This window comes from Silurus aristotelis, assembly GCF_946808225.1.
Source record: "Silurus aristotelis genome assembly, chromosome: 7".
NCBI lineage: Eukaryota > Metazoa > Chordata > Actinopteri > Siluriformes > Siluridae > Silurus > Silurus aristotelis.
In genome coordinates, this window is record NC_139580.1 from 14,625,283 (window position 1) to 14,651,507 (window position 26,225).

A 26,225-nucleotide genomic window follows, 5' to 3' on the forward strand; every position below is an offset into this window, starting at 1 on the left:
GAGGCATCAACAGGTCACAGGTTTAGAGCAGGGTGTTTTCTCAAGGAAGGGTTTGCAAATGCACAAATGGGGAATATTTACATTTGTGTAGATGTGATAGTGTTAAAATCTATACAACTGACATTGCATAAGGATTTGAACCGTAAATAACTACCACAGATTCTTTCTGACATATATATATATATATATATATATATATATATATATATATATATATATATATATATATATATATATATGTATATATATATGTATATATATATGTATATATATATATATATATATATATACATATATATATACATATACATATATATATTATATTACATATATATTAATTAAGTAAAAATACATACATATTTTATAATAATAATAATAATAATAATAATAATAATAATAATAATAATAATAATAGTTGTGCAATTTGTAAACATTTTATCCTCTTGAAAATAAACCATGACTAAAATAAATTAATGTTTTTTGTTTTATCGCACAATTTTGTTTTCTTTTGTGTCTTAATGATGTAAGGTTAATGAAGCGTCTCCTAATATACATTTCATATGTATGCCTGTTCATTGGTATCACAAACTTGCCACACCCTGCTTTTGGAGTCAAGTTTACAGCCACAGGGTTCAGCATCAATCGTTTGACCAGCAGAGGGCAGCATTTTTGCAGTCACTGAGACTTCCTGTGTGGACATGGTGACTTGAGGCAGGTGGTAGTGGTGGGGGCTGTATGTAAGGTGTATTTGCCACCTCCTGCCATGGTGGACAGTCCCTCTACACCACATCACCACTCCGTGCACATTCTAAGTAAAGGGTTCAGGTTTTATTTTTGGACTGTTATAGAGTTAGTGCCTTCCATTTTGGAGGAAGGCACGATAGTTGAGCTTAACATGAGCCTCTTGTTCTGATACTACAGGCTGGGAGAGGCAGGCAGCAGCTAGTCACCTCTAACCAGCAGAAACACAGGTAAAATAAACTTGAATCAATATAATATTATTGGGAATCTTATTATCTTATTTGGAAAAGTGCATGCCGAGGTGTTATTGTCACTGCATCAGGTGGTGTTGGAGTGTAGGAGAAAGTGTCTGTGCTGTCACTTACATTAGATGTATTGTATTATGCTACATTAGCCTACTGTAGAAAGATTATAATATATTTTGATGATAAATTATAAAACATTGCTGGATTGTAAAAAATAAATAAAAATATCAGCAGATGATGATAAGATGAGACATTCTTTATTTAGAAGTATTCAGAGGTCATACAAAACCAAAATCCAAATTTACCTTTGGTTGCCATTATTTTAAAATAGTTTGCATTTGTTTCTGAAAGTGAATTTATTTATTTTTGTTAGAGGGGACTCTTTCTGAAGTGAGCCATCTGTTATCTGTTATCTGTCTTGGTAAGTTATTTTTGTCCATTTCTTTTTTCTTGCAGGTGTGTGTTTACCTGTTTGGTGGTTTGTTTTTGCTCAGTGGTGTTAATAAGAATTACTTGTGAAAGGCCTGAATCTACTGCCTGACTATTCTTACACTTTCCTCTTTTGAACATGTGTTGGAGTGAATTCAAACTGGCTAAGCCTCTAGTGCCTTAAAAGGATGACCCCTTCTCATGTGTCATGTGTCAGGAGACAGATTGTGTTTCTGTGTGAGTGGGGCTCTGAGGAACCCTTATGACCAATCTGCTCTATAAGATAATTTTAATAGAATGTACACATTTTTAAAATGATCTACTTAATTTTTCACTGATAAATTAGATACAATTAATAATAATGCAATAAGACAGATAAAATTAGCCTATTTTGTTTCACATGACTTTAATTATATGTAATTAATTTAATCGGAATTTAAAAAGTTATCAAATATATTTAAAATATTGTTTGCATATTCATTAAACTAAACACTAATTGTTAACAGACTTCTTTCACAATAAAATAGATGTTAGATTTACAATAAATCCTGCTAAAAAAAACTCAGTACATAATATCTGAACTGCACAAACATGGCTGTTTGTCACCTGTATCTCCTGATACATTGTATGGAGGTTGATTATGTGTCAACTGTCTGTGATGTATAATACACCCAAGCCCTTTTCTTGAACTGCCCCTACATGAGGCATTATTTTTTTTATTGGAGTGAAAGTGAGGCATCAGATTCTGTGAAATTGAACAGACAATCTTTTCTTGCCTATGCTTAACATAAGGCCTTTGAACTCTTCAGCATTTAGGTGGGGTGTGGTTTTGTGTCAGAAGAGGTGGGTGTCACAAACTCCACTGAATAGATATTATGTTACAAATCACTTAGCGAATAATAATAAATTGCAAACAAGAAGGAATTTAATAATAAAAAGGTCAAATTTATTAAACAAATTACTTGTACAATAGAACAGGGTTTCACTGGTAACATGTTCAAAAATATATATTTAAAAAAAAACAGAAAACCATTCTGAGAAGTGGTACTTAATGATCATCTCTGAACTGAAATGTTTATCATAAATATAGTAAAGTGGAATTACTCCAGTGTTTAGGTTTAAATGAATAATCAAAGACTATGCTCAGTATCAAACTGGACCCCATATACCAATGTTATTTACCAACAAGAAAGGCTTGGACCTACCTGGATCGTTTGTATTTATTATATTTCATATATAAAACAATGTACTTTAAACTGTAGTTCATCCAGAATATTTGGTGTTGGGTCTAAGTCCAAAATAAAATACTAAAATCTTTCTAACATCCTATTTACATATACATAACCGTAAAGACAAAATTGTAATAATAATAAAAAAAAAAATGTATGGTTTGGAAACATTTGTGAATACATTTTAAACAAATACTGGTAAAAAACAACAACAATGTAAACATAATGTGCTTCACAACATAATAATAGAGATTATATATGTCACACAAATGAAAAAAAATCAACAAGACCCACCTTAGACTAAATTTCTGCTGCTGGACATCTTAATGACAACCAGAATAAATCATCCAAGTCAACATAAACTGGTAGTATGGTAGCAATCTTTTAAAAGTCATTGTGGCACACATCTCCTACAAAACAAAAAGTACATTTTACTCATAGTTCATCTCAACTTTTAACAGTTATTTTACACATTTTGAAATACAATTTATGTACATGTCATACTTATTTTTGTTAAGTATATGCTAAATATTTAAAATATTTTAAGATAAAAGCATACAAATTATTTTTTCAATTCAAGCCACATGGTGGACATACATTTACAATATATATGTTAATATTTTTTTCATATCTTTTTCAGGGGTCGACAATTATATGGCTGTAAATATTCGCAATGTTGCCCAAGCAGGCCTGCTTTCCCAGCAGTACCCACCACCCCTACTTCCTAAACCTGGAAAGGAAAATGTCAGGCTCCAGAAGTTACTTAAGAAAAGTGCTAAGAAAAAAGCTGCTGCCCAGGCTTCCCAGACACCAGCCCCTTTCCGGTTAAGCCTCTCTCCAGTAAGTGAGGCCAGTCCTGACTTGGAGTACAGTGACCACTCAACCCCACCCAAGACACCAGAAACACCTATCTATGGAGCTTCACTGTACCCACGGTTCAACATCAGGCCACTGTATCAGCATTCACTATCCCCTTACCCTCATCAGGGCAGCAGTTCTTACATCCCACCAGCAAGGTTCTCTCCACAGCCTTATGTTACACCACAACATTCAGCCACACTATTTTCATACACAACTCCTACCACTCCATTTATTTCTTCATATGCAGCAACGTCTCTAACTGTTACATCTGTAACTACAACAGCTGAGGTTATCCAGCCTACTGCTACAATACCAGTGTATGTGGCGGTAAAACAAACAAATAATGTGCTGGCTACACCTACTTTTATCATCTCTAAAGCTGGAAGTCCTCAGCCATCCTCAAAACCTATGTTTGATGTTCCGCAAATTACAAATTACACCGCTAAAACAGCAACATTAAAAATCTCTCAATATGCATCCTCACCAACAATGCAAAGGAGTAGAACACCAATTTCTGAAGTGCTGCGAGCTCCAACACCAACATTTGAAGTTAGAAGAATTGTCACACCTACTTCTGAATTAAAGAGAGATAAAACACCAACTAGAGAAATCAGAAGGGTCACAACACCTACATTTGAAATTAAAAGAGGTGGAACACCAACACCTGAAATTAAAAGGGGAGCAACACCAACATCTGAAATTAGAAGGGGTGCAACACCAACATCTGAAATTAGAAGAGGTGCGACACCAACATCTGAAATTAGAAGAGGTGCGACACCAACATCTGAAATTAGAAGAGGTGGGACACCAACATCTAAAATTAGAAGAGGTGCGACACCAACATCTGAAATTAGAAAAAGTGTGACACCAACATCTGAAATTAAAATGGGTACAACACCAACATCTGAAATTAAACAAGGTGTGACACCAACATCTAAAGCTAAAAGTGGTATAACGCAGAAAACTGAAATGATAAGTGATTCAGCCCCAATTTCAGAAATAAAGACTGTGACTACTCCAGCTTTAGAGATTAAGAAAGATACAACACCTCTCTTAACCTCAACTTCCGAAGCAAGCGATGCAACAGTTATGACTGAGACAAGAAGGGGCAGAACCCTTACAAGGACAAGGACACCAACATTCGATCTTTCACCATCAAAAACTCTATCAGGGCGACCAAAGACACCATCATATCATGTTTCACCTGCTAGGACACCTGTTATAGAAATTTCAAGACCCAACCCACTTTTATTTGTTGTCTGTCCTGTGTATATAGAAGGCAGAAGATCCAAAACACCAACTTCAAGTTTAGTTGGGCCAAGTGATGAAATTTCTCAAGACAATGAGCTAATACAGCAAATTAATCTTTTAGAATCCATAGAAAATGGTGAGGTCCAAATCAAAACATCTGAAAGTTCAGAAGCTATACTTTCTTATGAAAAGCCCACAGAACTAGAGTTGTCAAAGCCAAAGATCACATTAAAAGTTGCTAAAAAGACTACAGAGACCACTGAATCCCAAAGCTCAATGACCAGTATTGATGAAGGTCCTAAACCTCTAACTCCTACAGTTGAATTTCGAGGTCCCAAAACACCAAGCTCTGATCTTCCTGAAACCAGTAAACCCTTACTGGGGCATCAAAAACATACTTTAACTTCGTTTGCAGGTCAAAGACCAAGAACACCAACATCAAAACCCAAATCAAAATATTATGGTTTAACCCCTGCTGAATATGTTGCCTATGGGGGAATACAGAGTTATACACCCGCATTTAGTTTTTCTAGAGCTAAATCACCATCCACTGTAGAACATAAATCCCCAGAACAGGTAATACGTGTACCTGCTTCGAAACAGAAACCAGAGAGTCTCAAGGGACCTGTGGATAAAGTGTCACCATCCATAACTGCTGCTATTGATAATGGAAGTCCTGCTGCCCTGATCGCTGATGTGTCAAAGGTCGCAATGCTGAAAGTAGAGGCAGAGCTCAAACTGAAGCAAAGTATATCTACATCAGAGAGAATGGTAACAGAGGAAAAAGCCACTGGAGTTTCTGAGGTCAAAATACCAACTATTGTTGTATCTAAAGTTGACACAGCACCTTCAGAGGCTCTCGTGAAAGTAACCACTATTCCTGAACCACAAGAAATTAAGACTCCAAAAGATGACACTTCTAAACCAAAGACAGTGCCATCTGTATCTTTAAAGGAGACTACTAAACCTGAAAGCCAGCCAACACCACCTATAAAAGCTGTAACGCCTGACCAAAAAGCAGATAAAAGCGCAAAGCTAACAAAAATAAGCACAATTTCACAGAAGAAACCAGAGCCTCGTATGTCTTTATTGGAGCGAATTAAAGGACAAAAATCTTTATCTGCCCCCCCAGCTAAGGCTCCTGAAATACCAGTGACAGAAACAGTAGAAGATAAGCCTCTGTTCAAGCCAAAGGATGACCAGAAGGAAAAAGTTCAACCTAGTGAAGATTTAGCAACACCAAAAGAGAGGATTTTAAAAGATGCTAAGCCTGTAGTTGAAAAAGAGGAGGAAAGTATGCTCCCAACTGCAGAGCCTCTCCTAAAAGCCTTTCAGAAACCAAAAGGTATGAAGTCAAAACTCAGTGGCTGGTCTCGACTTAAGAAACACATGGTGGTGGAGGTAGAGGAACCAAAGTTTCCTGTTTACGAACTAGAACTGAAGAAAGATGCCCTTGATGGAACTGCTCAGGAAACTACTAAGCAGGAAAATCAAGGCAAAGAAACAGATAAGACTATTGAAAAAGAGGGTAAAGATCCCCCTAGGGCAGCAAAAATGTGGGATGCTGTCCTATTCCAAATGTTTGCAACAAAAGAGAGTATCATGCAACAGATTGAAGCCAACAAATCTGAGGAGCAAAAGGATGAAGAGGCTAAATCAAGTGAAACAAAAGAAATTCCTTCATTTGCACATCGCCTTCCTGTTCTCCTTTATAGTCCTCGATTTGATGCCAGGAGACTAAAAGAGGCAGCTTCTCGACCAGTGACAAAAATTGCAACAGTGTTTGAAATGGGTCTCATAGGCCGCAAAAACAAAGACGAAGAACCAAAAGACTTTAACAGAACAGCTAGAGGATTCTCTACTACAAAAACTACTGCTGTCTAGGTGATAAATAACAGTGATTTCAGTAATTGTGTACAGTTCTATAACAATCTAACTATACCAAAGGTGAAATTAAGTAAAAAGCAAATATAAGGTGTTTGTATGAATTACAAATAGGAATCATGAAAAAAAAGCATATTGCTTTTCTTTACTCACATCATATTATTCTAACAGAGAGATTCAAGATGTGAGCTTCTTCATTTTATAAATTGTGTCCAGTGTCATTCTGAAATGGCTGAATGACATAAGATATTTGCACAATCTACTCACAAAGTAATCAAACTCAAAGGAAGTTTTGTGAAGAGTGTAAATCTGAATTATGGGCATCATAATTCATCAATTTATCTCTGAAGCATTCACCTGTAGCTTAAACATACACTACACTCAATGCCCACTGTATTAGGAACACCTTTATACCTGCTGTGTCATGCAGTTATCCAGATTCCAGTTCTTGCCTGACATCAGTGGACCTGAGATATGGTCTGCTGTTGTATACCATCATACTTAATTTTGTTTAAGTGTTTTATAAAATGGTTTCTGCTCTGTTCTGATGTATCTCACCAAAAAGACATTTCTGCTTTTTACTGGAGAGTCTAAACTCTAGAGAAAAGGCAATCAGCATTTTATGAAATACTTAAACCACTCCGCCTCATTCTGATGTTTGGTGTGAACAGTACATTTCGCAATTGACTTTTAGTGCAATTTTAGTTGCAGTGCAATAAAGTGCTGGCACATAAATGGCAAATTGGATGATGGCAGGAATGAGCAAGTGTACAGATGTTCCTAATAAACAGGCTGGTGATTGTGTTTTACATTTAGTGTATTCAAAATGGTGCTTTTTTTTCCCTAATTTTTATTTTCTCCTTCTCTTCTCTTCACTGTTCACTCTTATTTTATCTGCTGCTTTGTATGGCAAAGCCTGTGAGACAAAGGTCTGATTGTATGTTCAGTAAAGGAACAGTATTTACAGGGTGTTTGAATGTTGTAGTTGGATGAATAGGTGGAATGAGGGCAACCGAGAGAAAACAGGCACTTGGAAATGAATGAAAAAGTGTGAATGCAAAAAAGAAAGAAAAGCCTGAATATACCATGGATCTCACATGAAAATGATGACCAGAGCAGGTCTTCATGAAGCTGTTTACAACTAAAGTGTGACAGGCAGCTTAACTTGAAAATGTGTTATATGATGCAGAAGTATATATGGTCAGCTGTTATGCATGGCTATTTGGTTTTGATTGTTCCGCTACAGTTATGTTGAAATTAGGTGTTAACTGTCCATGGCATATATTGAATTATTTGCCCTTTTGTTGTAAATGTGAGTCTGTGTGTATATCTGGATGTCTGTCTGTCTGTCTGTCTGTCTGTCTGTCTGTCTGTCTGTCTGTCTGTCTGTCTGTCTGTCATTAAAAATCAGAATGGGTACACTGTATGGGCAGTGAAATGTGATCTGTATACAACTTAGCACTTTAAGGTGCTGGATTAAATGTTTTATATATTGTTTTTCTAATAAAATTTGCTAATTTGGAGAAGATTGGACATGGACATACTTGGTTATAAAATGTTCTTAGCTGTAAATATTTCAGACTGTTTTATAGAATAATATTCACTATAGCCCCAGTATCGCCAAGCTGCCACTCTTGGGCCCTTGAGCAAGGCCCTTAACCCTCTATGCTCCAGGGGACCCTTACGAGAAAATAAACCAAGGACCGTGACGTCGGAGTGAAGTGGGGCCGCCTTCCCGTGGGCTCACCACCTGCAGGAGGGACCGCAAGGGACCGGTGCTGAGAGGATTGGGCAGCAGTCGAAGGCGGGGGCCTTGACGGCCCGATCCCTGGACACGGAGAAGTGTCTAGGGAATCTGCTTAGACTGCTGCCCCCGCGACCCGAATTACGGATAAGCGGGAGAAGATGAGATGATGAAAAAAAAATATTTACTATACACCTAAATATGCATGTATTATACAATGCAATAATATAATGTACAAATTATTTTATTCCTTACTTGATTTTTCACTGGGATAATCACTGTAATCGTCATCATCAATGGGAATCTTCTCATATTTGCCATGGCCGGTCACAACAAACTTGTAGCGTTTGCTGGAAGAGGTGCACTAAGATAAAAAAAAAAAAACCCTTGTAAATCAAAACAGCAAAAAAGCTTGAAAAGATGTAAGCATATAGAAAACAAATGAAAAACATACCTTCCCCGCTTGTCCTGACCGGCAGGTTTGTGAACCTTCCCCTATGATCTCCCACATGTTCTTCTTCTGAAGCACATCTCCTGCTTTAACATCCTGAAAAGAAGTACGGAGATGTTTATTATAAAAAGTAAAAAAATAAAAATAAAAAGTAAAAAAATAAAAAAATAAAATCGAATAATTGAACAATTTTACAATTAGCGCACCGCCAGAGGGCAGTGTGAACTCCCTTATTGTTCAACAGTTCTCCCTCAAAAACACTTGCAACTATAGTAGCGAGGATTTAAACATTTACCCCAAACAGAGACAAATAGAAGAAATGTTACGTCTTTTTTTTCTTGAGGAGAAGAAAATAGAAATTGGAAGCAGAAAAGATAAACAGGTATTGATGTATTCTTGCAAGCAATTCAAAAAAATCACATCTGAGCAGATGAAAATATCTTGAATATTGTCAAATCTATGTGGTATTTGTATTATAAGACTGCAAAATACAGTTAATTGTGTTTATAAGCATTGCTTATATCTGTAATGGATTGATGTGATGTGATAGTCATCATACACTTACACATGGTTTGGGCTGTGCATATCTGTTGCCACCCTCTGGGCTTCCTTTTACCCACTGAGTGATCAGATCAGCCACACCCACTTTCAGTCCATCAGTGTCCTAAAACGCACAATAAGTATCACAGTAAACCTCTAGAAGTTCAAATGTGCAAAATCCAGGTTCCGTCCCTTTAGCTTTGTATTTGGAATGTTATTTTTGAGTTTGTTAATGTAGCCTTTCTGCCAGTCATACATTTCCCCTCCTCATCCTGTATGACAAGTTACTTTTACATTTAACTCGTTAAAGTATTCATTCATCTTCAGTAACTGCTTTAACCTGGTCAGAGTCCAGTGGATCTGAAGCCTATTTCAAAAGAGGAAATTTACAGACAAGTTAGTAAAGGGAATCTACCTACCTTAATGTTTTTGGACAATAGAGGAAAACCAGAAAATCCATGCAAACATACAAAACTTTACAATAACCCAAGCTTGTATTTAAACCAGTGTCCCTGAAGCTGTGCAACAGCAACACTCCTTACTGCCATCCTTGTTACAACATGACTTTAAGTTGAAGTAGACAATTAGTGGAATCTGATTCATCTTTGAAGTCAACTTGACAATTTGAGTCATCATAAAGACAATTTTACAAAATCACCACTAAGATCATGACATGATGTCAGCATCCATGACTGCATATAAAACAAAGAAAGTGCATATGATGACATTATTACGGTCACAGTATTGCTCACAGATGTGTTGAAATAAAGCTTTTGACAGTAATGTTACTCACACACCACCAGGAACAGGTGTTGAAAGAAGATTACTCTATAATTACACAATTCTGTATAGGGTTTTATCTCTTGAGTAAAACTGAATTCTGTATTACTATTTATTATTTAGTGGGTATTGTTGTTTTTAGACCTTTGATGGGGTTCCTTTGTGAGTGCCCTGGTTCCAGGCCTCTCCTGCCTCAAACAGGTTCTTTTTGGCAACTACTGGTTCAGGAACACTGGGCATGTCCGCTACAGCTGACTTGGGGCCCTTTGGTTCTTTTGCCAAGCTCTACAGAACAAAGAACAGAAAATCCTGTTAAAATACATCATTATGTAATGGATATTTTTTATGGTGAGAGATGGAAATGAATTTTAACATATTTTTGCCCATTGTTAACTTACACTTCCATCTTGTTAAAAAATTAATCTCAGACTATTGTGGCTGTTTGTCTTCAAAAAACACTACAACACCATAGGGGCTCACTTTTAACTTAACATATGGCATTTCTAATGAAAGGATGTAGACAAAGCTTGTGAATAGTTATTAATTTTATGGAATAACTATTAATAAAAAGTGACAGAAAGGATGTCTTTCAAAACATTTAAAGTTATGAATGGGATTTATATTCTTACCTTTGCTAATGACTGCATTTGTATGAAATTTGTTCAGGTATGTTTTCCTTAAGATCCCTTTTATATTGTTTATGAATCACGTTTCACACCGGCATCAACCTACCCGATGATAGATGTTTAATTGCCAAACTGAAATATGAACTGAACTTAACTTCAAATGCTGATCAGATTTCTTAATGCTGAACTTAGATCAGACTTCTTATTATCAAACTATGATCAAAGATCTTTATTCTTTATGTTTCAAGGATCAGACACCTTAATAAAAATGACAAAAGCAGACTCTTAATTGTGCATCTATGATCAGACTTCTTAGTGCTGATTTAGGAAAAGCCTTCAGAATATTAAAATATGATCAGTCTTCTTAATTCTGATCTGTTTTTAGATTTCTTAATAGTACCCTTGATTGAGATTTTACACTAATCTACTAATGCTTAGCTAGGATCAGATGATATTGATGAAGATTAACTGTTGATCTTGGGCTTGATTTATTAATGATCAGTTAAAATTAGATTCATTTATGCAGAACAATGACTGAATATCCCAATGGTGAATTATAATCTTATATGATCTTATAATTTTATGTTGAACTGAGATCAGACTTTTTATTGCAAAACTCTTAATGGACTCTGGACTTCTTAATGTTTAGCTGGGATTTGTGTCTTTAATACCAAACCACAAACACACTTCTTAATGCTGGACTATACTTAAACAGATTTTTTTAATGTAGAATAGGGATAAACCTCTAAAATGGGATTTGAATGTGAAAAGAAGGGAATGACAACTCACCTCCACAGCATGAGTATACTGCTCCAGTTTGTCATCAATCTTAGTCAAGAGTATCGGTGGCTGAGTCTTCTTAAAGCTGTTGCTGTTTCCAAAACAAAGACATGTTGTCAGGGCACGTAAACAACTAGAATGCACATGAAAGTTTTAAACCTTATCTCATCATCTGGCAAAAAGCCCAGAGAAGATATAAGGAATTATTATCCCAGGTGGTTAATCTTTTTTCTCCAATTTTGTGTAATGCTCCCATAATGAAATCAGATATCATAGCTACTATTCACTCATCATCATTTCAAAGTATATCTATCTGTCCATAGTATACCGTTATTGTCGTGGTGCCTTTTTGCTGACACTGGGCAAAAATATATTTGGTTTTGCATGCATGCATATGTGCAAGATGCTGGGCTCTTTCTGTCACAAGTTTAAACAATTCACTTCTGTAGGGGAAAAAGGTGAACATCAAAACTGTCTGGGAAAGTTCAATCTGTGTTATTCATATAGCAGTCACTGCATAGGTATAAGAAATAAAATTAGAGAGCATTTGGGACATGTGTTAGTCATTAGTGATACACGCAGGTGATTAACAAGCTTCTTTCAAGATGACCCTATGCTTTCTATGATGAATGCAGTTCACAAATCACAGCTCTGAGTTGTTTTATAGATGAAAACAACTGTCAGATGATATAACCTAACACATATCCTGTTTCTGTCAGTGTTTTTTATCTAATCACATAGTGCCATGTACTACCATGTCATATTTCAGTTTTTATACTAACTGATATTCATCTCTTTTGTAGCCCAAAAGAAGATTTTTTTTTTTTTTAGTTCACCAGCTTTACATTTCTGAAAGTTGTGAATACTGATAAGTTTTTGTCTCAGACTGCATGGAGCCTGGTCTGAGTCTACCACAATATTTTACAAGCCACCAGAGAAAAGACACACATTTTCCACATCTGGACCATGTTACCCGACCCATAAATCACTGCTAACAAAGGTGATGAACTAACAGCATATGAAGGTGACCTAAGGCATGTTTATTTTTAGACATCGGTCATTTTGCTCAAATGTCTAATGTTATTTAACCCACCAAAAACTGTGTTTAGGCACCAAGAATTTTTAGTCACCATGTAAATATGTGAGTTTGACATGCTTTGTGGTGACTGGCAAGGCTAAATAAACTCACCTTTTCTTCAAGGACCGATTCAAGGACTCTGTTCTGTCAATGATCTGTGAAAAATAAAAAGGGAAAACATTCTAATGCAATGAATGGTGGTATGAACATTCCATTAGATTTTTTTTTTTTTAACTTGTTCTCATTCAAGAGAAACTTGAGAATGGAGGTCTAGCTGCCCTGCATTAGAGTCTATCTTCATGAATTAATTCTGGTTCTCAAATTCATGCATGATTTTTTTACATAATATTTTTTGGAGTTAAAAGAATCAGCTATCAGCCAGTAAAAGCTGAGTATAAAACTGATTAATCATGTGGAAAAAAGATTTAGGATCTTTCCCTGCTCCTGTACTTCAGAGCAAACAATCAATTAGTGTGTATGCTCAGTGACTCTCATTTTAACCCCACAAAAGAAGCCCTTGTGTTGCTGGCGAGCCTTCTGGCTTTTCGATCCCCAACTCACCAAGCATGTACTTTCAGCTGTCAATCTCTCCTCATGCTCTCTCTGAAATTGCACATGCAAGCAGAAGGAAGCTCAGGACCATAGACATGAGACACCAGAAACTCCAGGTAACCACTATCCCACAGTACAGATACAACACATAAACCAACAGAGAGGAAAACATGCATATGTAGGTGTGATGGCCAGGGAAACCAATCAGATGTCACTGATGATACATTTTGGCAACCAACCAAAAATATTATACAATTCAAAAATAATATACTATTTTTATGATGAAAGTGAGTACTCATTTCAAGAAAAAGTACAAATGTATTATCTTTGAATCAAATGAGTGTGTTCTTTAAATACAACACAATTACTTCACTAAAAACCTGTATATATGATTCTACACAGAATTAGTATACTTTTTTTTTCAGTAATTATTTTTTCCCCAGACTTTCCCAGAAAATGTTCCCAGACCACCAGACATTTGTTATATGTTTGAATGTAATATGTCTTAAAATTATAGACATAGTTCCTCATGAATAATAATTTGTGTACATTGTAAATCTATAAATTATAATCAATCAATAGGCACATGCAGTGGCACAACTATAGCAAAGCGGCACATACTGTAGCATAATAAAGGTACATTCACACACATACCAACTTAACTCTAAAATTAAGAAAAAATATTTATATAAAAATGTAAACCAAATAAATCCACTGAATGAATGCCACACAATATAAGATGATTTGTGATGTATGCTAGTGATATCAGGCAAAAAAGAGCACAGAGCGAACAGCAACACATAAAAGCATAATGCATGTTACCACAACACAACCTCTGAACCTACTATGCTAAAAAGCATTCCTCTTTGGATTGGTACTTTGGATGGTTAAGAATTTTAACATTTTATAAAAAAGAAAATGTTCTGTCATAGGATTCTACATAGAGGTTTTATGGGTTCCCCCAGAGGGACAAATCAAAGATGCCTTTAAGATTGAAAACTGTTTCTAAGACTATACATGCACTTTATGTGTAGCCAATGAAGTGTCAAAATAATTGCTAAGAACACTCACAAACACACCATCTCAAACACACATGCTTACAACTTACAAATTTACATGGAATCTATCATCTGCAAAACAGACCTTCCAATCAATTCCATTTGATCAAGTTAAAGTTACAGTACATATAGTCAGTACACAAATAGTCAAAGTCTATACTACTTACTGAAGTGCTTTTGTTATTTACCTTGAAAGTGGGACTTTTTGGACAGAGAGGGTTGAAGGACTCATCTAAATCTGGGGAAGACATATTCAAGCTCCTCATCCTCTTTTCAGCTGCCTCCATCCTTCTCCTTTCTATATCCTCCTTCATCTGTCTCTTCTCCTCCTGTAATTCATTTCGATCAATTTAATATTATCAAACAGACAAAATGCTTACATTATACTATATCAGATGTCATGAATACATTAATAGAGATTCTATTTTTGGTTCTTTTTTCTGTCACCTCCTCCTTAACCAGACGCTGCTGCTCCTCTTCTTCTTTCCTGAGCTCCTCTTCCTCACGCAATCTTCTGCGTTCTTCTCTCCTCTTCTTAAGTTCCTCCAACTCTACCTCAGCCTCAGCCTGCCGTTGGCGAAGCTGCTCCAGCTCCTGGCTTTCCTTTTCCTGGTGGCTCCGCCGGATCTTCTCCAACTTTTGCTCGGTCTCCAGACTGGCCCCTGCCTGTTCCCTCATCTCTGAGCCATGATCTATGACCCTGCTGAAGGAAATTGTAAGAAAGAAGGGTCATAAAATCAGTCACAGCAGGCCCTGGAAAAAAGCCGTGTCTGACAACCCAACATCAGCTATTTTTTTATTTAGCTTCATCAGGAAATTCACAAAGTTTTTTTTAGAAAAAACCCCCAACATTTTTAGCGAGTAATATGGTTCTAAATCGTTAAGGCATTAATCAGTAATGTTTATTTATAAATAATAAATAAATAAATAATAAATAATTATTTATTTTTTAATTTATAAATAATGAGTAAAACACAATGTGAAATTATAGGATATATTAATTGTCATGTGGTCCCATTCATAAAAAATATTAAAAAAAATAACAATATCTAATTTATAAAAAAAACAACACAAGCTATGTTGAGTAAAGAGGTTCGATTAGCAGCCAAATTAATTTTTAAGTAATTTAGGAACTTTAGGAACCCTAAAGAGTTTGTGCAGACCTCTACAGGGAGGGAAGGTCTAACCCTAAAGCTTTCAAAAAGTCCCTGCTTTGGGACAATACCTATTCTTAAATCTGCTATATAAAAAAAGATAATAAAAGGTTCTTCTTAGAATGATAGAGCTCTTAGAAAAAAACATTGAGAAGTACATGGATTCTCTATCAAATAAAATATAATTATTAAATTATATACATACATAGTAATACTTTATTAATAAGATAAAACTCACCTTGTAGTCTTTCTAATTTTGAGATGTGATGTCACTTCCTCTTCATCAGGATCATCACTGTTGGTGGTGGGTGTTCTATCTTGCTGTAAGAAAACTTTAGATGTATAAGAGACCTTCACTTCTTTTCTCACTTCTTTAACCTAAAAAAGTATCCAAGACAAAAAAATGTTAAAAGATTATCTATGGTCAATTTACACCTATAAATCAGAATTGAGAAAATCAGCTCTTACCTTCTCCTCCATGTGTGGTTTTGTCACCTCGACTTGTCTCTTGTTAACTCTGATTATATCTTCCTTCCATTCTGGTGTCTCTTTGGCTGTAAGGCTACTTGTCTTGTCTCCAAACAACATGCACTTCTCACTGGTCTTCCTCCCTGGCATGTAGTCCAACACTTCTTCTACTTCAGCTTGTAAATTATGCTGTCGTTTTAGCACATTGGAGCTCATCTCTCCCTTTCTGCCGCCTCCATTCATGGTTCTTTTCACCTCCAAGTTCTCCTCTTTACGGTCATTTACATCCTGCCTGACCTGTCTGCCCCTTTCCAATCTCTGTGTCCAGTCACTGAAACCTTCATCCTCTTCCAGTGCACCAGAGCTGCTTGGTTTCAGTTCACTTTCAAAGCTGAAGAAAGAGGCCAAAAACTTTATTTACATTTCTGGTATTTGCAGACACTCTTAACTGGAGCTTACAATGATGTACATAAAACTGAGCAATTGAGTGGTAAGGGCCCAGCACTGGGTTTAACAGTGGCAGCTTTAGGGTACTGGGATTTAAACCATCAGTTTTCTACTCTGATTTCTACTTCACCTCATAAGGTCCCCATTTCAGGCATGCATTACTTAATCTTGTTAATACATACATTTGCTACTAATTTTATTGTAGTATCAACATAATGTAACATTTATTGTTGTTTAATAGGATGCCTTAAAAAAGGTTTAATCAAATAATGAATTTGGGCTTTGTGTGGCTAGCTTGTTGACCTCCACATTTTGGTTCCTTGGTTTCATGTTTACTCACTTTCTCACTCCTTTTATATTATACTGATATTCTCAATACGTGGACATACTTTATCAGTTCACATCTCAATGACATATAGACTCTCAGCTGTTTTCACTGGACATTGCACAATACATTTAAAACCATAACATTTTAGGGCTTGAGGAAAATGTTATATTTTAACAATAGTAACAAGAAAATAACCATAATCATTTTATAAGAGACATGCAGAAGTTAACATCCAGCTGAGCATAAACAGACTCCATTTGGCAAAGCAACATATGGAGCCCGAGGACCTGCAGCAGTATAGCTACAAATATCTAGTCATAAAACTATACCCTGACGTCACTCACTCCATCTATTAACACTGATGTTTGACTTCAAACGTAATTCGAGAAAGCAGATGTTTGAGGTGTGATTGAGGTTTCAAGGTGGTTTTGCTGTTGCTCTACTGCGGTAGGCAAACATACACCAACAGAATATGTCAGGATGAATAACACCTGATATGACTTTACATTTGATATGACAACACCTGAAATAACAGCAAAAGTAGACAGCATCATAGCAGAGAGTCTAATATTGCAGAGAGAATGAAGATTGCAAGTAAAGGCAAACCAAAGCCTCAACCTCATGAGCCTTCACTTCAAGAAACAAGGCATAGAGTGTAAAAAAATGAAATGTGATATCTTAATAATTCTAACAAACACCATTAAGGCCTAGGAAGTTAGAATTACATGATAATTTTCTTTCTGTTAAGTTATACAAGTTAAAAGGAAAAGTACTAAAACCCCACATACAGCAGAAATGTCTCATGTCTTTAAGACCTCCAAGACATTCTCAGCACAATGCCCCAGTATTTTTTTCCAATTAATGATCTCGATCAACCCTAGTTTCTGTGGTAACTTCCATGCAGTTGTGCAGATTATATATTACGATTAAACAACAAACTCTCACATAACCAATCCCTGCTTGCAGTCTCCATATGAATTACACACCTGTTCACAATAAGTGCATTGACATACCTCTATTTAATGTAAACTATTCACCCTTATTGTCTAAAGTCATGCTCCAGCATTCATGCCTGTGACGTTACTGAGACATTATTTAGTTTGTTTTGCAATCCAGTCTTTCTGGTTTTGACTCCAGTTGGTTTGCCTGTTGGGTTTTGTCCAGGTTTGCCCGTTAGACAAACCCTTACCCTGCAAGCATACTGTTTACTTATTTAGTATTTCCTACTCCTTTGTTTTGTATAATTTTAATAAAGTTTGACCTGCACTCACGTTCCTTTGTCTACAGAAGACTTTACTATGAGAATGAATGCAGACATCACTGCTTGAGGCTACTGTCTGCACTGTACTGTCTTGTAGGGGTCAATATACAGGTCTTGATATTAGCTGTCAGCACCCAGTTTGAGCAATACAGAGGGAAATACATGTATTAAACTTTTATTTTTTAACATAAATAAAGCAATAAGCTGCAAAAAAAAAATCATACATTTATAAATCATATATAAGTGATTTATTATGACTTAATTAATTCAGTTTAAATCATAACACTGTTGTAGTCCTCAAAGAAAGTGTTCAAAATTGATCAAAAGCTCATATCCAAGATTCTTCTATGATCATCCCATAATTACAGTGTGTTCTTTAGTTAAAATGTTAGAAGAAAAAATCTGCTTCACTCTTTACATGTCTAAAAGTTAGGAACCAGACAGGCTATAATTATTCGGTTCTGATAGGAGCTGGAAGCTGTGATAAAAGTGTGATTGCCATGGAGCCCACTATCAAGCATTGAAATACTATGCATTCTTCACTACTTAGGTAGTAATGAAAGGGTCACTGTGGCTCTAAGTATAAAAATAAATTTGAAAGAATGAGAGAAGAAAAGAACTAGTAAACCACCTATAAATATTAAACTTACAGACACTCCTCAGTTGGTCCAGAGGTTTCTTGAGGAGCGGCAGCAGATCCAGTGATACTGTGATCCTTTCTGAGAGCCTCTCGGGCCCGGCGTCGTCGCTCCCTCTCAATTTCTTCAGCATCTTCAATACTTCGCTGAGCTGTCACTCTATGGGAAGCAGCGAAAATATTAATACAAATTCAATTGCTTTTGCATTTCACCAAGTAATAATCCGTCATCAGTCTGGATGAAGTATGAGAAACAACTCAAAACAACAGTCAAAAGCCACATGGCACCCACTGACACCCTGGATTCTTCACAGCTTCACAGAAGATTCTCTAAACATCCTTGGGATGTGAGAATAAGTCAATGGAACATCTGTGTCAAGGTCAAACAGCCATAACTAAGCAGAGATATCCCACACAAACACAATAGAGATATTCATGCATCCTTTTGTTTATATAGCCTGTAAATACACACACATTCATTACATATCCATTGTGCCTGGACATGCGCATGCACGTGTGTATACATGTTTGCGGTTGTGGTGGAGGGAAGAAAGTTTACACTAAACCAGAATGCTTTGTGTAACAAGTCATAATGTTGATTATTGAAATTCTCAAATAATACATTTAAAAAGAAATGCTACTCGGTATGCCAGAGAAACAATTTTTGCTCTTCTTTTGAGGTAAGAGATCCCATTCCCCTTTGGGACAGTGTTGAGGGTCTTGTCAAATAGCTTCCATCTGGGTGTCCGGGTGTTGTATTACAATAAACACCAATCTGGCTTCTGAATCACTTAAAAGTGTATATAGGTCACAAATATCCCATTAAAGCATACCAGACCTCCTCACCACTAGATTCACAATCTGCTCCAGTTGTTTTTATGACATGTCCTAAGACCATGTGTTACAAGGGAGGTCCATAAATGATCATATGAGGAAAGAAAGACCCACCACCCCTCACATTCTTGAATTAGCTTTTATGCTGTAAAGAGACATTAATTTTAATCTCTGTTGTTTTTAGGACTACAACATGCCTCACCAGGCCAACACAAGTCTTCTGGCATTCTCACAGAAAGAAAAAGTAGCCTGAGACTTGAGGCAAAAGGGTAAAAGGGTTACAAACCAGATGGAGTGGTGTAGCCAAACCCCTTTTCATTCAGTCTGTTATATTTCATGCAGACACATTTTTAAGTTATGTGCTAAACACAGGAGTGTAGTTTAATGCAAATTTAATGCAATGACTACAATCAGGGGTGAAACAAAGAACAAAAGCAAATTTCTAATGAAAGATAATGCAGGCAGCAATGCATTAAGTTTAACTTCATCTTTCATAGCATGCAGCAATCAAATAAAACTTTTATGCTCTCTTAGTATTTATTTCCTGGCATGGGCCTCAAGCATGACGTCATGACAAAGATTAGGTCATTCGCCTTGCTGTGATTTGTCTAGAAACCACAGGCTCATAGATTGCTGTTATTTCATTCCTTTCTGCACAATAAAAATAAACCTTTTCATTTAAGTAAAGCCCTTACCCAGTGGTTGGTTACAGTGCACTTGCTCATTAAAAACCTTAAAAAAAGACCAGAATAGTTTTTACTATTTGTGTATTTTTCAATAATTACTATAAAGAAAGAAAAACAAGACTCTGTCTTGCCTCTATGTTGATTCAGCTTCCAAAGTCTAATGCAAGTAAGCCCAGTGACAGAAAGGAATGGAAAAAAGTAGGGGATGAGTTGAGGGGGGGTGATAATGGGTGCAGGAATTAGCTTTCACTTGGCTATTATTGTATTTGTTAATTCACACCAGAACAAGCCATAACCGGTAACACAACACAATGAGTCACTGGCTGCACATCAAGATTGGTCAGGCTTTTGTATGTGTTGGGTAGAAGTTTTAGGTTTACTAATAAAAGGTGTAATTACAATATGTTTAGAAAATAATAATGACTGTTTATGCTACTGAAATTCTGTGTGTGTGTGTGTGTGTGTGTGTGTGTGTGTGTGTGTGTGTGTGTGTGTGTGTGTGTATATATATATATATATATATATATATATATATATATATATATATACAGAATGTGTGTGTGTGTGTGTGTGTGTGTGTGTGTGTGTGTGTGTGTGTGTGTGTGTGTGTGTGTGTGTGTGTGTGTGTGTATGTAAATATGTACTTAATATGTGATATGATGCTTTTAAATATAAGACATTATGCACCATTTATCAAAGCAATGCATGTGGCTGAAATTCATTCTGGGAATGTCCTGTGAAATATGTTCCAAATCCAGCAATATGCCTTGTTTAAAAAAAAAAAATCAACAATGTAAAAGATATTGGTTAACCCAGAACAGGCAGGAAACTTAGGACACCTTTTAAAACTCACAGTGCTATAGTTCATTCACAATGCACAATTTAAGAAACAAAGCTGTATTTTCTTCATTTTAACAAGAAGTGCAGAAACATTTTGAAGAGTCTTAAGTTAAATTGAGTTAATTTGCTTCTATTTAACACACTTGTACTTACACGAGCTCCCACATGGTGTTTAGCAACAATCTAAAATCTAAAACCTGAATGGCACCAAGAATTATGCCTAATGATAAATAACTTTTCATTTTTTTCTTTGTGTAAGCAGCTTTGAGTTGGAGCAACGATCAAATTTCCTGAAAAACAGATTAACAAAACACAATAGCTAAGTTAAGCCTTTTTTTAAGAGAACCAAGTGTACACACCCTCCACAGAAATTGCTTTAAGATTTTCTTTCTCTTTTGCCTTTGCTCTTAGAAAAAAAGAAAAAAAAAAACCACCCTTTTTAAAAAGTTGATCAGTGAGTGCACAGGATTTGGGGCATTTATAGTGTAAGCAGCTGAGCCAGATGATGTCATCACAGTGAGCCATATTGCAAGAGTAAAAGAGAGTTATTGACCCAGACCAGCTGAATGTCTCCCTGCTGACAGCATACAATGGAGACTCAACAAACTCCCTACACAAATTCCCCGTGTATGAAAAGTAGCTTGTGGAAATCCAGAGCACCAATTTAGCATTTGTGGAAAATCCCAGCGCAGAAACTCACACAAATTATTACATCTACCAGCTTGTAATTGAAACAGTGGAAAAGAGACAGTTGTAATGGATAGACTGCATCTCAATGAAGTAAAAGGGTATTTTCCCCAAAACAAAATCTATCTTTGTTTACTCATTGTCCACTTGCAACAAAGGACTAAAACTTCTTTAAGAAATGTAAATAGTGAAGGAGTGAGGGCTTCATCCTTTGACATCTAGAGACGCCAGTCAGCATGTTATGTCTGAGTGTCCAGACACCAACAGTGAACAAACTCTTCACAACCCATTTTATTCTGCCTGGAGTCTGAAAAACTCTGGAGTCTGAAAAACTCCAGGCTCCACTTGTCTAGCTGCATAGGGGGATCTAGGTGAAACCCAGGAGATGAATAGGTTTCATATTTTGCCTAATATCTATTGTAGATATGCCAATAGTATTCTAAAAAAAAAAAAAGTGCTGTATAAAAGTTAAGCACAGTTTAATAAAGGTCAAACCTTTTTACCTTCAACTTTTTTTTCAACTAGGGGGATGGCAGTGAGTTTATTGCCCTTTCAACACAAACACCTATCCCCCCCCACACCCCTCTGCATTCCTACAGTTCTTATCACAGTATCGTAAACAAAAGCGAGGGCAGCGTAAACCCCAGGGATCAGCTCAGGCTGCTCATGGCTGGACCCACAACGAGTAAGTCTGTTCATGTGAATCATTAAGCATGATAAGCTGTTTCATTATTAAAAAACTATCATATATACATAGATTAACATATACCTATGCATATATCATACATAGCTACAACCTGTATGTTTTAATCATTGTGAACACTCATAAATCCAGTGCAGACTTGACAAGGGATTCTAACTACACTGATTCACTCCAGATCACTGTGATTCATCATATGCCCCCTCTGGCAAATACCCATGTCATTAACTGATGGGCCTTGAGCTCGGGAGCAATTTTTTTTTATCTCCCTTTCAGCCACAGTTTCACTCAATTTGTTCCTTATCTGCTTTATTTTATGACATACTTCCTTGTTTCCATTTGTGTGGTGGTAGTAACTGAACCAGAAGAGACTTTTCCTAACAGCTGCAGTTGTTTTCCTTAAAGCAAGAGTAGTTCCTTCCTACAAGTGTCTAAGAGGTCATAATAATCCATCTCTGTGTACTCTGTGCTTTCTGTTGATAAGCAAAAAGCATGGCTATGCACTTATGCATTCTACAGTACATCATCGAGATCACATTTTATATATTACCTTCCATGTTCAACCCAAGAGAGTGAAATACTGAACTACATACAAGCATTTCTATTGCAGAATGTCTGTGTGTAAAGATGAATGGCCTGCTTTACACAGGGCTGCTATGAATCACACTGGTTCTCATGTGCTTATGTACACACTCAGGGAGGGAAAAGCACGAAAGGAAATGATTCTTAAACTTCTGTGAAGTGTATGCACAACATCAAAGCATTGCATGAACGCATCATTAGTATTATGTCCGTTGTGCGCCTTCCAACCTATACAGTAACAAAAAAGACAAATAGCAGACATTTGAGGGCAAATTCAACTTGTCAGTTATGAGAAGGCTGTTTTGGCAGGGATGCAAAATCCCAGGGAAAAATAATTTACCCTCTACAATGCAACCTGTGTATACCTCATGAAATGCCTTTGACAAAGTACACCTGATCCTCCCAAAGCCATGTTTCTGCAGATATGAATACAGTTAGAGCCACGATGAGCTTAAACCACTCTGTTCTCTCTCAAAACACAGGCTTGATGCATAGAGTTACTCATTTGTTCTCAACTTCTTCTCAAGATACTGTGTTGATCTTGATCACATGCAAAAAATCAGGTGTTGTATTTTAATTTAGGTGTATGACCATTGCACCTAATCTTGGTGTTCATTTTTATAACATTTCATACAAACTGAGTTATGTAATATGAATTTCCCTTGAGAATGAGACTATGCTGACTGTTATACTTTGGTTTTTAAATATGATGAGTTATGTAGGTTATATACTGAGGGAAAATTGGCAATATACACTATTTATACTTTATAAGTGAATTGCATAACTATTCACATCCTTGAATTTTGTATACAATTTGTAGTGTTGTGACCTAGACCTGTAAGTGAGTTATTTAATATTATATATCATAAAAAAATAAATAAATCACATTATTTACATAAAGGTCAATATACTATGCAAAATTATTTATAGCAAATAAAAAACTCTGATTGAAGTATTCACTATCGAATTGCTACAAAACATCAAAGTGTTGTTTTTAATATCAGTTAAGTTTGGTTAAAAATTACAAGTTCCATGTATAGAGTAGGCTCACAATTAAAGCTCAAAGTCCAGCTGAGGAATCTTAAAACTCCAAACACCCCCAGAACCTCTGGAAGCCCCATATCAGATACACAGTCTTTTCTTCCTTTGTCACCCCAGGCAAAGGTCATGTGGTCACGCTAGCAAAGTTTTAATAAATGGACCTTTGCATGTACAAAATACTGACCTTACCCTCCCATTTCAGCAACTCCATCTCCCAAAGAAACAATAAACTCTTAGGAAGTATCAACAAATGTCTTCATCAGCACTTATCTGGAATTAATATTAAAGGCTGAAGGTGCACTTATTTTCCTGAAGAAGTGGTATACATAACTGTTGTGTTATTATATGACCATATATTTAGAACATAATTTGGTCAGGTATAAAATCTGTGAAAGTCGTAGTAGCACAACGTTTAGGGTCCTCATCTCAAACCCACTCATTATTAACTATTATTAGACTACCACACAGAGATCACATGACTGTCACAATCTGTTAAGCTTTGCTGTAAACATGAATTCCTACGACAGTATTAAATTACATCTCATTCAAAGACTCACCTGAGGAGGTTCTGCAAGCCTTGCTTGCTGGAGTTTCGTCTCAAGATTGCACTTGACATCTCTCTTTCCTTTTGTCGCTCTTTACTAAACTAGTAGAGCTGAAAGAGTTGTTCTATGCCCTTTGGAATGTCTGTATTCCTGTGTGTCTTTCCGAGCTCTCTACCTAGCACTCTTCCTGTGAGCACTTTTACTGTGTCCTGTCCGCAATGCTGCCTGGTGAAAATATCAAGTGAGATCCACACAATGCTTAGTCTTCTCAGAGTGACATGCTTTAGTCACAGCCTTCCTCCACCCCTCCTCTTTTTACCTCTCCTCCCTCTTTCTCTCTGCCTAGCCTCTGCATGTGGTTCTCATTGAGAGACCTCAGGCTGTAGTTCAACATCTTTTTTCCCCTCCCTCCTCCAGCTTGGTGAGGTCATGTGGCTGCTCCTAGGGGAACTGTAAGATGATATCCTCCACCCCATGCCACTAATCCACCTCCACAGCCCCAAGATCCCCTCAGCAGACTCAATCTCACTCATCCTCTTCATTTTACAAAACCATGGGATGAACACAGCCTATTGAAAACACTACAGAATTCAGAATGAATTATGGTGCTTATTTTTTTTGTGTGTGACATAAACACAGCTCATTGTATTCAGCAAATTCTGTCATGTAAGAACCTGTGCTTGAAATTAAAATGTGTTTTATAGAAATGTATATATTTTTTTATTTGCTAGGGATGTATGTCTTTAGTGTTTAATTCATATTCATCTAAATAATCCATAGCAATTCCAAAGAATAACCAATTTTTTTTTATTTTTTTTCCCAGAATCTAAAAACAGTGTTACCCATTGTGTAATAATGTGTACTCCACTGTGAAAGATTCAGAATGAGGATCTTTTGGAAGATTTGTGTAGTTCTGGGACTTCTATCAGCCATGATAGAGAAGCAGCTCTAAAATAATGTTACAGTCTGTAAAACTAAAACCAGCGACTGTCAAACCAGTATTTAGTATTCAGTTGCTACACTAATCCAACATTTGTGCTGGTCTTAGGGTTGGTATGGGGTTGCATTTAATTATACAGTTGTAGAATATAAATTATTTATAATCCCACTAACTGGTGTCACAAACAATAAGACGAATTCCACGCTGAATCTGTTTCCCCTCAATATGTCTCACTTATAAAAAAGCTCCCTTCCAACAGAGTTTTCTTTTGTCTTGCCTTTCACAGTCTCCTGTGACTTGTTCATTAGGGATTTGAATCTAGATATTTAGATGTCTGTACAAATGCTTTATTAAAAAGATCTACTGCCAAAAGAGCTGTACATATAAAATGTAATTGAATTGAATTGAAATAAGCACTCTACAAACACTAGTTGATGTGCTGCCATATGTAATGTGGTAGAATTACATACATGTGGTAAATGTGTATGCTGAGTGACTTTCTATCCATTTGTATATTATTTAAGAAATTGTGTTGACACATTGTTTAATGACAACCATCCTCAACATCACCTACTTGAATTTTCTCATGTGTTTCAATCATGGATCATAAAGCACTTCACAAAAACATACATCTTTCTTACAAGTTCTCACCCTTTCATGTCCAGCGTCTCCTGTTGTGCCTTACAGCGTACATGTACACACTCACACAGAACTAATTCAATTCCTCAGACCCCAGCAACACTATTAACAGTGTTACCATGGCAAACAACACACCATTCAGGACTGAAGTGGTGCTGTGTTCTCGATAATGACATGTTGTACAAGG

General features: G+C 36.3%; 2 protein-coding genes across 6 annotated transcripts; one reads left to right on the forward strand and one right to left on the reverse strand.

The window, feature by feature from the left end:
• The first annotated feature begins 771 nt into the window (after positions 1-771).
• prr33 (proline rich 33) lies at positions 772-8,166 on the forward strand. Its single transcript, XM_083546658.1, has 3 exons — positions 772-971; positions 1,360-1,407; positions 3,284-8,166. The coding sequence occupies exon 3, from the start codon at positions 3,299-3,301 to the stop codon at positions 6,638-6,640; it is 3,342 nt and encodes a 1,113-aa protein (XP_083402784.1). The 5' UTR covers positions 772-971; positions 1,360-1,407; positions 3,284-3,298; the 3' UTR covers positions 6,641-8,166.
• lsp1a (lymphocyte specific protein 1 a) lies at positions 2,340-24,838 on the reverse strand. Of its 5 annotated transcripts, none has more exons than XM_083546660.1 (14): positions 24,472-24,838; positions 18,558-18,704; positions 15,872-16,262; positions 15,642-15,781; positions 14,697-14,952; positions 14,438-14,578; positions 13,201-13,242; positions 12,751-12,794; positions 11,571-11,652; positions 10,300-10,440; positions 9,401-9,499; positions 8,839-8,931; positions 8,640-8,748; positions 2,340-3,054 (listed from the first exon to the last, which is right to left on the reverse strand). In XM_083546660.1, the coding sequence occupies exons 1-14, from the start codon at positions 24,528-24,530 to the stop codon at positions 3,029-3,031; spliced, it is 1,770 nt and encodes a 589-aa protein (XP_083402786.1). In that variant the 5' UTR covers positions 24,531-24,838; the 3' UTR covers positions 2,340-3,028. The 5 variants fall into 5 exon arrangements, with proteins under 5 accessions (XP_083402786.1, XP_083402788.1, XP_083402789.1 ...); XM_083546662.1 differs by having other exon boundaries at positions 14,697-14,949; positions 24,472-24,816; XM_083546661.1 differs by lacking the exon at positions 2,340-3,054 and adding an exon at positions 7,501-7,556 and having other exon boundaries at positions 24,472-24,818.
• Positions 24,839-26,225: the final 1,387 nt, after the last annotated feature.